The sequence below is a fragment of the Pseudorasbora parva genome, chromosome 22, assembly GCF_024679245.1.
Source record: "Pseudorasbora parva isolate DD20220531a chromosome 22, ASM2467924v1, whole genome shotgun sequence".
Taxonomy (NCBI): Eukaryota; Metazoa; Chordata; class Actinopteri; order Cypriniformes; family Gobionidae; genus Pseudorasbora; species Pseudorasbora parva.
Window position 1 is genome coordinate 19,264,198 of NC_090193.1, and position 13,710 is coordinate 19,277,907.

Sequence of the window (13,710 nt, forward strand, 5' to 3'; positions counted from 1 at the left end):
TTTTTTAGAGTGTAGATTCACATTGTTTCCACACACTCAGGAAGCATTATGTTTAATTTGTCGACACATTATTGTGTTTAGTAATCATAGGTTTATGCAGTCAAAGTGGTTGAGATTTTTTACCCTCTCTATATGGTCCTGTTAGGTATTGTAGCTTGACTCGTCTACAGTTAAAACAATCTTGTTGTTGTTGTTGCTCTGTACACATACTATACTGTACACTGTGAATTCTATAATGTTTTTTTTTCTGTAATGTTTTTTTTATTTTTATGGGGTTAATCGGTTTATCATATTATATCATTATATGGACTCCTTATATTTTGGTTATTTGGTGTCCTTTTGTAGTCTCCAATGATCCTTGAAGCTTGCATAAAATAGTTTTCGGATTGCTTACTTTGCTGGATATAGCAAATGATGACAAAATTGCAAAAATGTGTTTAATAAGATAAACAATGTAAGCTTAATTGTACGATAAGTGTGTTTAACCACAATTAATCATGCAACAAGAGTGCAATTAATCACGATTAAACATTTTAATCGATTGACAGCCAATATAGTGATTCTTGAGTAGAGAAAACGCTGTACTTAATTCAAAGCATCAGTTCTTTATTTACCCTTATTACACGGCTTTTTGAAATACTTGATTCTGATTGGTCAATCGCGCATTCCAGCGGTATGTTATTTCCAGATAACACCCGCTCATACGGGTACTACGAGTTACTTGACCGGTACTACTTCTATGCTTAACGCTGGCGCCATCTTGTGGCTTAAACAGCCGTGGGTTACAATGGAAACCATTGGAAACCTCTGCTTCGTGTCGGGGTCCTGATCACTCTGTCGGGGTTTATTCTGTGATAACAACCGGTGTACATTATCCCTTACTTGTATTGCAAACAAGCAGAGATGGTCCAAACTGCATGTGGCTCTTTATTCACAATAGAGGGAAGGTGGACCAATTAGGTTTTACCTACAGTTTGAGGATACAATAGAGTTACGAGATTTAGTCAAACATTTTTTTAAATACTTTTCTTTGGTTAAATATTTGCAAAACCAAATATTTAACCGGAAAGAGATATAAAGAGTGGCCAAACGGAATAATTCATGAAAAAAACTAAACAGAAACAAAATTTGGAGATACAAGGTTTCAGTGACAATATAGTATTTTTCAATCGCTGACCTGTGTTCGCTGTATAGTTTATCACTGCATGAGTTCCTGATCTCGTGGGAGGCCAACAAAATCCTGCCCTGGGGCTGATTCTTTTAGGCAGGGTCAGTGGTCAGACACGGAATCCTCCTTTGAGGCGTGCGTTACGGTTAACTTTCACAGGTCAAGATTTGGTCCATCTCGAGAGAAACATCATACTGCCATACTGCCATACTGCCAGCCAGCAAACTTTAGAGGAGAGGTCAGGCAGAAGAGACACTATATGATAAAACCGCAGTCAATAATTGTTCATGCTGTGCAGTTTCCCGGCCCAAGTGTTAACCTCATGCAGAACATGAAGGGAAGTCAGGAGAATCTATAATGTTTGATCTGTGGCCACTGTGGATGCAGGACAAGCTCAGTACGGATCTTACCGTCTACACAATTACAATCACCCATCAGATGCCAATGTGGAGTGTCTGGGGCAAAAAGCAACGGAATCCATCAAGGGTGTGAAAATCAATGGAAAGGCAGAAAGATAAGAAACCAATAATTATATTTTATTATTAAAGGACTGGCAGCTCATAAATGCCCTAATTATCTGGGCATATTAGTAAGAAGCATTTGCAAGCACTCAGAGAGAATTTCAACACTTAAAGCATGCTGTTTGCCGCAGTACAATCCATTGATAAAAAATGTCATGCGAAAGAATAAAAAAGTTTGCCTTCAGATTTTTGACTCAAGTGGTTGGCTTATGGAAGCTTGTTTCTGTCACAGAATAAAAAAATAAATAAAAAAGGTAATTGCCACTTTTTATCTCGCAATTCTGACATTTGTCTCTCGCAATTGTGAGTTTATGCGATTTAAAGTCGCAATTGCGAGTTATAAAGTCAGAATTGTGAGATATATACTAGCAATTGTGAGTTATAAAGTCAGAATTGCATGATATAAAGCATGATTGTCTGAGATATAAACTTGCAATTGCGAGAAATAAAGTCAGAATTATATTATATAAAGTCAAAACCTCGCAAATCTGGCTTGAGAGAAATTTATATCTCTTAATACAGATGAGAAAAGTAGAATCTATCTTTTACAAAAATTCTATTCTGTGGCTTCCATGCTAGATTAATCAAATAATTAATTAATAAATCAATAATTGAATAGTACCTATGATTAAGTTGCATACTTATTGGAGGTAAAAAAAAAAATAGGTAACATTCCCCTCAATTCACAAGATCAACTTTAACCTCATCCAATCTTTTTCCATTAAAAAAATTATAAAATAAATAAATAAATAAATCAGTGTCATTTTTGCTTTTTTGTTGTTGTTTTTACTTTGGAGTTAGTGAGATTTTTAATGTATTTAAAAAAAAAAGTTGCTAATGCTAAAAAGGACAGCACTTATTTGATCAATAAAAAAAGTAATATTATGATATATTACACTTTAAAATAACGGTTGTCTATGTTTTATCTGTTTTAAAATGTAATTTATTCTTGTAATGGCCAAGCTGCCATTGTTACATTATCCTTTAGAAATAGTTCTAATGTTCTGCTTTGTTGCTCAAGAAACATATGTACTGCATATATTTCTGTTTTCAGAAAAGAATGATGCTTAAAAAGTTCAAAAGACATTGAAAAAAGTAAAATCTGCTTATTTTTATTGAAAATATTTTTCCAACAACTTTGAACCTTTAGAAATGTACAATAAATAGGTCTATTTATTCACAATTTTTATGTAATTTAATGATCTTGCTTATTTTGTAGAATGTTGATGGACATTTTTGTCTTTTGCCGATTTAGATAACAGCTGAGACCATCCTGCGACTTGCTACAGATCCTGTTCTTCCATTTTACCCTTTGGATATCGCTCTGGATGTTCAGAACAAACTCAAAGGTAAGAATGCACTTTTCATAAGTTGTAGAAATAAATTAATAAAATGGTGTTCCTCGTCAATTTAGCAGGACTTTTCTAGAAATTTCTTTGAGGTTGTGACTCAGCGTTACAGGCTGGGTCACCTCTGTGTCATCGCTCACTCCTCCCAAAGATGATTTATGGAGAGATCATCTGTTTTGGTGGACATATCGATATTTTTGTCCCAGTTTATAGGGGCATTAGAAGAATGACCTTGAATTCTGCATTTGTAAAATTCAAATTGGTGCAAATCATTTCTCTGCTTACCCAGTGCTCAGATCAAATGGGGTTATAAGCTTCAGACCTGAATGGCCATCAGTCTGGCACTTCTCACTTTAACTCTAGGTGGGGAACGAAAAGGGAGAACTTTCCCACGAGAGGAAAACGCTTTATTATTTCTACTGCATTAAAGCAAAAGATGCCCAGGGGTAAGAGCTTTTGACAGGCTTTAGTTTCCAAATGTTCTGCACATTTTCAAAGACTTGCAAAACTATATTTTAGAGATTCAAATAACTGTAAATTATTATATGGTGGCTCGCAGCAATGCCTGTTTTTCACCTCTGCAGAGAAACATTCAAAGCTTCCCCTCTGAATCTGTTCACGCCGCTAGAACTAGGAGTTTGTGTTTAAATATTCATGAACGCACGGAAGAGGACAGGTGAGAAATGTAATTGCCACAGAATCTTGCCACATCAAGACAGACTGCAAAGGCCTTAATGCTGTGCAGTATTGATATTTCATCAGACACGCACCAAACCCTCGCGTCCGATCTATTGTTTTACCATCTTGGCTGCAGCGGCATAGCATGCCTGAGAAAATCCCATATCAACCACAGATGCCTCGTTCGTGAAGTCATTTTCACTGTCACAGTTTTTTAAAAGAAAACACACCAAGTATTTTTTTTATCTCGTTATTTTGCATACTGGTGATTGGCACTCACAGCTGTTTTCTGACAGAAATAACTGTTCTGTTCAGTCTGTTCTGTGTAATTTGGTGTTTGAAGGAATGAAGTCTACTCCAAATGTCACCATTGAAGTAAAATGGGATGTCATTGTACTCACTTACTTTGTCAAATAAATGCAGTGCCTATGCAGTCGATGCTGATCTATAAAGCTGTGATTGTTCTGGGGCACTGACTCAATCAAGAGTGGATAGAAGCATAACAGGAATTCCCTGACCATAATAAATAGTACACTGTACTATTGTCAAAAGTTTAGGGTCAGTATGTGTTAGGGCTGTGCAGTATGATATACAGTGCCTTGCGAAAGTATTCGGCCCCCTGAACTTTGCGACCTTTTGCCACATTTCAGGCTTTAAATATAAAGATATAAACTGTCATTTTTTGTGAAGAATCAACAACAAGTGGGACACAATCATGAAGTGGAATGAAATTTATTGGATATTTCAAACTTTTTTAACAAATCAAAACTAAAAAATTTGGCGTGCAAAATTATTCGGCCCCTTTACTTTCAGTGCAGCAAACTCTCTCCAGAAGTTCAGTGATGATCTCTGAATGATCCAATGTTGACCTAAATGACTAATGATGATAAATAGAATCCACCTGTATGTAATCAAGTCTCCGTATAAATGCACCTGCACTGTGACAGTCTCAGAGGTCCGTTTAAAGCGCAGAGAGCATCATGAAGAACAAGGAACACACCAGGCAGGTCCAAAATACTGTGCAAGCGATACTATTGAAATGGAAGGAGTATCTGACCACTGCAAATCTACCAAGACTGGGCCATCCCTCTAAAATTATAGCTCATACAAGGAGAAGACTGATCAGAGATGCAGCCAAGAGGCCCATGATCATTTTGGATGAACTGCAGAGATCTACAGCTGAGGTGGGAGACTCTGTCCATAGGACAACAATCAGTCGAATACTGCACAAATCTGGCCTTTATGGAAGAGTGGCAAGAAGAAAGCCATTTCTTAAAGATATCCATAAAAAGTGTTGTTTAAAGTTTGCCACAAACCACCTGGTAGACACACCAAACATGTGGAAGAAGGTGCTCTGGTCAGATGAAACCAAAATTGAACTTTTTGGCAACAATGCAAAACGTTGTGTTTGGCGTAAGAGCAACACAGCTCATCACCCTGAACACACCATCCCCACTGTCAAACGTGGTGGTGACAGCATCATGGTTTGGGCCTGCTTTTCTTCAGCAGGGACGGGGAATATGGTTAAAATTGATGGGAAGGTGGATGGAGCCAAATACAGGACCATTCTGGAAGAAAACCTGATGGAGTCTGCAAAAGACCTGAGACTAGGACGGAGATTTGTCTTCCAACAAGACAATGATCCAAAACATAAAGCAAAATCTACAATGGAATGGGTCAAAAATAAACATATTCAGGTGATAGAAAAGTCCAGACCTGAATCCAATCGAGAATCTGTGGAAAGAACTGAAAACTGCTGTTCACAAACGCTCTCCATCCAACCTCACTGAGCTCGAGCTGTTCTGCAAGGAGGAATGGGCAAAAAATTCAGTCTCTCGATGTGCAAAACTGATAGAGACATCCCCTAAGCGACTTACAGCTGTAATCACAGCATAAGGTGGCGCAACAAAGTATTAACTTAAGGGGGCCGAATAATTTTGCACTGCAAATTTTTTAGTTTTGATTTGTTAAAAAAGTTTATAATATCCAATACATTTCGTTCCACTTCATGATTGTGTCCCACTTGTTGTTGATTCTTCGCAAAAAATTACAGTTTTATATCTTTATGTTTGACACCTGAAATGTGGCAAAAGGTCGCAAAGTTCAAGGGGGCCAAATACTTTCGCAAGGCACGGTATGCCACAGTATAAAATGAGAATATAAAGAGCGGGATGTGCTTGAAGTTAAAAAGAGTTATAAGGAGTTATAAGCGATTGTAAATTTTAGATGTGCTCGATGTAAAAAAAAAAAAGAACTCAATGCTGTGCACTCACTGACATGACACAACATTAAGTGCACACAATTTTCAGAATGCCCATCGCCCATCTGAGAATTCATGTAAACACAGCTGTTTATGTCTCAAGTAAAAGTAAACAGTTTGGTCTAAACCAGATGTGTATCAGTATAATCCATGTGTTTGGTCTTAGGGCCCTGTCATACACCTGACGCAATACACAATGATTTTTGCTAGTTCCAGCACGGCGCAGTTATCATTTTCACGTCCTGCGCCACGTTGTTTAAATAGAAAATGCATTTATGCCCATTTGTGCGCCCATGGGCGTGCTGGTCTGAAAACAAGGTCTGTTTAGGCGCATTGTTGGCATGTTGCTATTTTGGAGCAACTAAAATAGACTGCGCCATTGACCAACTGAAACCTGGTCTAATTTTTTTGTTTTTATTTAAAATGCACGTTATTAATATCAGCCATAGACAGAGCTCGCTCAGGGCGGGTCTGAGGTGAAACGCTTGTAAATTTGCATGTACCAGTATATGGCCCCTTTAAGGAGACAACCCAGCCCATGCATTGGACATGCACACCTTTGTGCACGTCGTTAAACTAGCAAAATTGGATTCAGAGCGTACTTAAGTGCACTTGCGCCATGCGCTTTAGACCATACACTTCGATCTTTAAAATAGGGACCTTAAATTTACAGCAGCCTTGTATACCTACCTGCTTCTCATTCATGTAAATCAGAGAATAGAGAAAATAACTTACTGCTCATGACTGAATAACTTTTTCAGCTTTCTAATTCTAACTACATGTTAAATAAACCTATTGTACCTGACAAACTTAATGTCACCCCTAGTCTGTTTGTGTTGTCTTAGTTTCTCCTTCACTGACTTCTCCTTTGTTATCATTCATTTATCACCTTGTTTGCCTGCTTATTTAAGTTCCTATGTTTTAGTTCTAGTTGTCCGGTCTCGTCAATCTTACATGATGTTTTGAATCATTGCCGTTGTGTGTATTCCTGCTACATACCATGTCACTCAATTAGTTTAATTCATATTTTTGGTATATGGTGTTTGTCCGTTTGTAATGTTTGTAAGTTTGTGTTTGCATACACTAAAAGTCAGTTTAAATATGTATAGTCCTTATTTATTATTACAATTTTCATTTTAGAATAATAGTAAATTCATACAAAACTACTAATCAACAAAGTATGAGAATAATGCAATAACCAAAACAAAACAAAAAGTGAACAATCTTATTAAATTATATTCTTATATAATTTATATAATCGTATATTTGAGCTACTTCCATGTATCCTAGTCTGGACATTTGTTGTATGATTTTATAATTTTATCATCTGATTTTCTTATCAGAATTGTAATTATAATTTAATATTAATAATAATAAAAATATAATAATATTGATGACAAGTAATTTGAAGCACTAGATCAAGATCTTAAAGATCAAAAGAAACAAATTCAGTACAAAGTGTGTCCAAACATTTAATTTGTAGTGTACACTATAGTGTATAGAGACTGGGGCAAGTAGATGAAGGAAGTTTGTCTCTCTCTCTCTCTCTCTCTCTCTCTCTCTCTCTCTCTCTCTCTCTCTCTCTCTCTCTCTCTCTCTCTCTCTCTCTCTCTCTCTCTCTCTCTCTCTCTCTCTCTCTCTCTCTCTCTCTCTCTCTCTCTCTCTCTCTCTCTCTCTGTCCTTATGCTGTGTTATGGTAGGACTTTTAGAGGCACATGAAATGACGGTATTCATGAAGAATAATGAATTGAGTGAGATCAAAGTGGCACAGCTAATTGAAACCTTTGAGATCTTTTGTTCCCTTCAGGTTCAGACTCATTGATGTTCAGATTATTAAAGTGTGAAGAATGAAGACTGCCAGACATCTGAAATCATACAAGTTACTTGTTCGTTGCAAGTTGATAAGGCTGTTATTGGCGAAGGAAGGCTGCTTTAAAATGTAGTTGCTACTACAAAGTTAAGCTATTCTCTTTTGAAAAGTTCACTATAACAAGCTACTAACAAAAAGTCAGAAGGCTCATGGGGGAAGGGCGATTATGGGCTGACAGGAAGCACTCATCCTTCCCGTTTCTCACGCCCACAAGCCAGATCCATTCTTGTTGCGGCGATAAGGCACGAAAGAGCCATACCTCTTAAAAACTCCTTAGCCAGCTCAACCTGCGATCCCCACGTCTAAAACGAGGCCCGGGGCACAAGGCGCAGATGCCTGTCCTGCATCCCTTGAGAATAAGGGCAGGCGTGAACAGAGCTTCGGCATTGTGAATTTCTCAAAATGGGTGCATTCGAAGCCCAGCTTGCACACTGACCTCGAGTGCTCCTCACCCAAGCATTGAAAGCACAGGTGTTGTGTGTCCTCAGGTGTCAGAAACTTGGGACACGGAGGCACAAACTCTGAAATGCTTGCTAGGATTCTTCACAATGCGCTAGCTAAACAAGCGGCTCCTGAAGACAAAAAAAAGCGTGATGACATGCATCACGGAAAGCCTGTCACACTTTTTTCCATTTGTCATTTTTCCATTTCGCTGCGCTACTTTTTCATTGATTTTCAATGTAAATATGGGCTACACTGTAAAAAAAAAAAAAAAAAAAAAAAAGTGACCTGGTTGCCTTAATTTTGAGTTCATTGTAGTGATGTCAAAAATATCGATATTTCGCTGCGCTCTCCTCTCCGACCGAAAGCGAGTTGACACACACAGGCATATTCTCACTCAGCCCGGTTAACCTGTGAGCACGGCGAACGCGCATTCCGCTGGACTTTTTCCTCATGACAGTGTGTTAGTGTGTGATCGGTCTGAATTTCGCGCGGGATTGCACATAAATTAATTCTACTAATCCCCGCAGATTTCGTGCTCATATCTGAAGCGCACATATAGCCTACAAAAACCTAATAAAGCCGCCTCTGACATGATACAAGTGCAAACATTTGCTTCTTTTTCCAGCTTATTATTGGTCAAATACACTCAAAGAATTATCAGTGCACATCTGGAAGAGTATTAACGTAAACACAGTCGCAAACAATTCAGGAAGAACGAGTAACAGGAACAGAGTTTAGGATCCATGCATCCGTTAGTCTTAAAGGGACCGCAGTCATTTGTTATTCAAACTACAAAAAGACAAACGATCACACTGCTCATGACTGATCAACTTGTGTAACTTTAATGGTTTCATCTGTACGCTATTGATTTTTTTTACAAAGAACATTATCCAATGTTGTTTTAAATGTAATTACTATGCATTTTTTTATTCAGTTTCTTATCTGAATGTTAGACCTACCTGAAAAAATAAAGCAGTCTGTTTAATTTGTATCTTCTATTCTATTGCATTTATTTGTGCTATTGTTTGTAATCTGTTTATTTGTTCTTATTTTATTACTGTTTACTCGTCTTTTTAAATTCAATTTACCATTCGAAATCCAGCTTCCTTGTGCTGTGTGTAAGCTATTGCAACACAATTACCCCGTTGTAAAAAATACATTGAGATGGCAAAAATTTGTGAGATACTTTTAATAGTAATTGATCAATTGATCAATAATTGTTCAACTCAAAACGATGCCCAACCCTAAGGAACATGCTGGCCACATGAATTTTTAGTAAAAAATAACAATGAATAATAACAAGTTCTGTTGTCATATTAAGCATCTTTTTCTTTTTTTTCTTTTTTTTACTGTGGTATCGATTTAGTATCGATATATCGATATTTTAGTCTGGTATCGAAGTCATGATTTTGGTATCGTGACAACACTAGTTCATTGAAATCAAAAATTTAAGTTAATACAATGAACATTTTTGAGAATCTACAACTTTTATTCAAATATTATTAAAGGATTTTGTGTGCATCATGATTTATTACATTTTTTATGTGGTTCAGATAAAATAATATTTTGAGTTTCTATTTATTAATCCAATTTCCTTCATTGTGTCAACTCAAATTTTTAATTTCAGTAAAATCTAAATTTTAAGGCAACCAGGTTACTTACTTTTTTAAGATATTTTTTTACAGTGTAGATCAGTTTTCTCAAAGTGGGGAATAGAGACATGACAAGTGCACTGTAAAAATTATATGTTCAATAAGTTATGACAACATGTGTTTTTACATCATGATCAAAATAAGTTAAGAAATGTTAAACTTTTTTTATACACTATACAAGATGCAACTAATTTTTTAATGTCAGTCGACTGTACTTAAAAATTTCAGGCTGTGACTTTTTTTTTTTTTTTTACAGTGTGGGGAGCGACAAACAGGAAGAAATTTGTTAAAATGTTTTGCCCATCTCTAATAACCTTTTGAGCGGTCTCATGTGTGATTTTTATTTCTGTGCCCCTGAGAGTACGGTACAACATATGGGATTAAGAATGTTTAGTGACGTGACATAACTGCCAGATTTTTATTTTTATTCAAACTGTGTTTTCGCGCTTTGGCTGGCACTGAGCCAGATGCGGATGCTCAATTGGTTTTCAACCACATAATGTTTATTTTTAGGTTTCAAACATTTAAATATGCATAAGTACTAATAAAACAATACATTTAGAGTGTGTAGAATACATACTGATGTCTATGGAAACAGCAATAACGATATTTTAGGTTTCAAACATTTAAATACACAAGTACTAGTAAAACAATACATTTAGAGTTTGTAGAATACACATTGGTGTCTATGGAAGCAGCTATAACAATCAATTCAAATATAATTTGCCAATGTGTTTATTCATATCAGATACACATTGTGTAAGTAACTATAAAGTTTACTCGATTCTTTTCCCAGTTCACCGGTCACTTACTTTAATTTAATGAGAAACTGATGAATACATGCTGTAAATCCGATTGACAGGACTCTGAACTGCGGTGCATTTGCTCAAATGTGGCGGCACACATCTCACATTATAGATCAAAATCGATAAGCAAGTTTGTCAATATTTTGAATAAAAAAGAAAAAAAAACGTAATAAAAGCAATACGAGTCTGTCATACAGCGCTATTTTGGTTGTGGTGCGTCACGTGATAAGCAAGACATGTCACCATGGAAACAATAAGGGGAAACGTTCTAAAATAACGGTCCCCTTAAAAAAACTTACACTGGGAGTCAGCTAAAATATTTTAACTGTATCCACAACTTTCCTGCAAGTCTTAGTGGGCGTCGCCATGACACTCGATACTTCCGTTTGACGGTATCTCAGTTCCGGTTTAGCACACATAACAGTTATGCTGCGTTCACATCAGACGCGAGTGACACGAATAAATAGTGCAATTCGCGCGAAGTTGGACGCGTAAACATTTTTAATCCATTTGCTTCTTTCACTACACAACAGACGCGAATTTGCGTCATGGGAGGGGCTTCTGCCAGGCAGCGCGGTCGTCAGAAGGACGATCTGAGTTAAGGCTGCTCTCGTTGGGGTAAATGAGCGCTGGGTCTCCTCCGAAACCTACTTGCTTCCATAAACACTGCAACATAAACGGACCTGTTTGACATGTTGCCTAGCACCCTACGCACTCCATTCAATGCCCAACGAGCTTCAAATAAACTCAAATAAAAGAAATGTGATGTAGAAGTAATACTTGCATTTTAATATTTGTAATTGTTGAAATGTTGTTCATGTCAGACATTGTCAGTAGACTTTTTTTAATCAACATGAAAATAGATGCATGAACTTCAATGAATTTAAGTGCATTGTAATAAAAATTAACATTTCATTGCTGTAAATGTAATTATTGAGTTTATATATTAGTTTAACCTATTTAAAATACTGCAGTAAAAACTGTATAATTTTTTTGCAAGGGGTATGTTTATTGTTTTCAATAATTTACAGATTTAATGTGTAGCAACACCACTCTAACAGCCTAAAAATAGAGACCTGCACTCCGGCGGGACCCAGCACAACCGAGTGTGGCGCGGGATAATATTTGATGGGTGAATGCGGATGCGGGTGAACAAAATAAATAACTAGAAACAAATAAACCTGTATTTATAATAAAATAAAATCGATTTACAGGCGCATGGACGGAAGGTGACTCTTGCGTGGTTCATATGAACAGCCAAGCCTACCACACAGTGGCAAAATGTGTGCACAGCATAACTCAGGTGAACCGCTTAGTGCTACAGATATTAGTAAGTTCTTGTAAGATATTCAGATCCATGCGACTATCTGGGACATGTGATCATTTTGCCTGAAGCGTTGTTATAAAAGTCTACTCCTGAATCCTGATAATACAACCAAGCGTTTAGCTGATAACAGTACAGACTAACGTAAACCGGAAGTTCGTTACCGGCGTGTTCTACGTTGCCATAGTGATCATTGCAAAGGTCAGAGTTGGGGAAAGTTGTGGATACATGAAAGGGTTCAAATGTGATGTTAATAAAATAAATGTTAACAGGCAAACTTAAATGGTAAGTTCACCCAAAAATGAAAATTCATCAATTATTTACTTACCTACTTACTTACTTTACTAATGTCGTTCGACACGTGCAAAACCTCCATTCATCTTTGGAACACAAATGAAGATATTTTTGTTGAAATCCAATGGCCATCTATTGGAACCAATGTCATTTCCTCTCTCAAGACCCATAAAAGGCACTAAAGACGTCGTCCATCTCACTACAGTGACTCTACAATAATTTTAAGAAGCGATGAGAATAGTTTTTGTACGCAAAAAACAAAATATAAACTTATATAGTGATGGGCCGATTTCAAAATAAAGTTTTGAACGGTTATCCATCAGCGTATTGATTCATGATTCGGATCGCGTTTCAAACTGCCAAACTGCTGAAGTCACGTGACATTGGCAATCCGAATCATGAATCGATAAACTGATTCATAACGTTCAAAGCTTTGTTCTATTGGCCATCACTATATAAGTCGTTATTTAGTTGTTGTTTTTTTGTACACAAAAGCTATTCTCGTCGCTTCATAAAATTATTGTAGAGCCACTGTAGTGAGAAGGGCTTTGTAAAGACGTCTTTAGTGCCTTTTATGGGTCTTGAGAGAGGAAATGACATTGCTTTTAATGAAGGCCTTTCTGAGCCATCGGATTTCAACAAAAAATATCTTCATTTGTGTTCCGAAAAGATGGATGGCGGTCATACGGGTTTTAGAACGTCATTAGGGTAAGTAATTAATGACAGAATTGTAATTTTTTTGGGTGAACTAACCCTTTAAAGCCTAATTAGAATTTGTTGGGGCGATTGGGGACAGGTGGGGCTCGGAACCCTTCCCTACCTCTAAAGTGGGGAATGGCACAAAAGGTTTGAGAAACACTGGGCTAGATGGACGACTTTAACTGTCTGTTAACGTCTTTATGAAAATCTATTCTAAAAACTATGTTGCTCAACTTAAAAAAAGACTCTAGACTTGCGCATTTTTCCGTTCCACTGACCTGCGTTCTCTGTGAACCAGCCCTTATACTTCTGGGCACTCTGCTAATGGCGTAAAGGACTGACGCCAGCCAATGAAATATGAGTGCTTACATGCTTCAGACACAGTTATGACATCGCCATAGCGTTGATCCAAGTCTAGGAGTTACATTTCGAAAAGGAATCAATAAACATCTTTGTGTGATCAGTGAGATTTAAATCTGTTTTTATATTTTATTATATCATGGATATTTTGTGTTTCTTCAATTAACTGACAGCCTGTTGTGCTTAAGCCGTGAGATATTTTGCACAGTAAAATCATTTCTGAAAAAACTTATTCATCTCTTGTAAAACAGTCAGATAGATGTTTTGGTGGGGTTGCATCATGTC

At 36.9% G+C, this 13,710-nt stretch overlaps 1 protein-coding gene across 2 annotated transcripts in view; it reads left to right on the forward strand.

Annotated features, from left to right (window-relative positions):
- The window catches only part of LOC137058722 (inactive N-acetylated-alpha-linked acidic dipeptidase-like protein 2), a 436,678-nt gene that overhangs the window by 388,222 nt on the left and 34,746 nt on the right, over positions 1 to 13,710 (forward strand). For both annotated transcript variants that reach the window (XM_067432113.1, XM_067432114.1), the window contains exon 12: positions 2,945 to 3,038. In XM_067432113.1, coding sequence (XP_067288214.1) covers positions 2,945 to 3,038 — 94 coding nt within the window. The remainder of the gene's footprint in view (positions 1 to 2,944; positions 3,039 to 13,710) is intronic.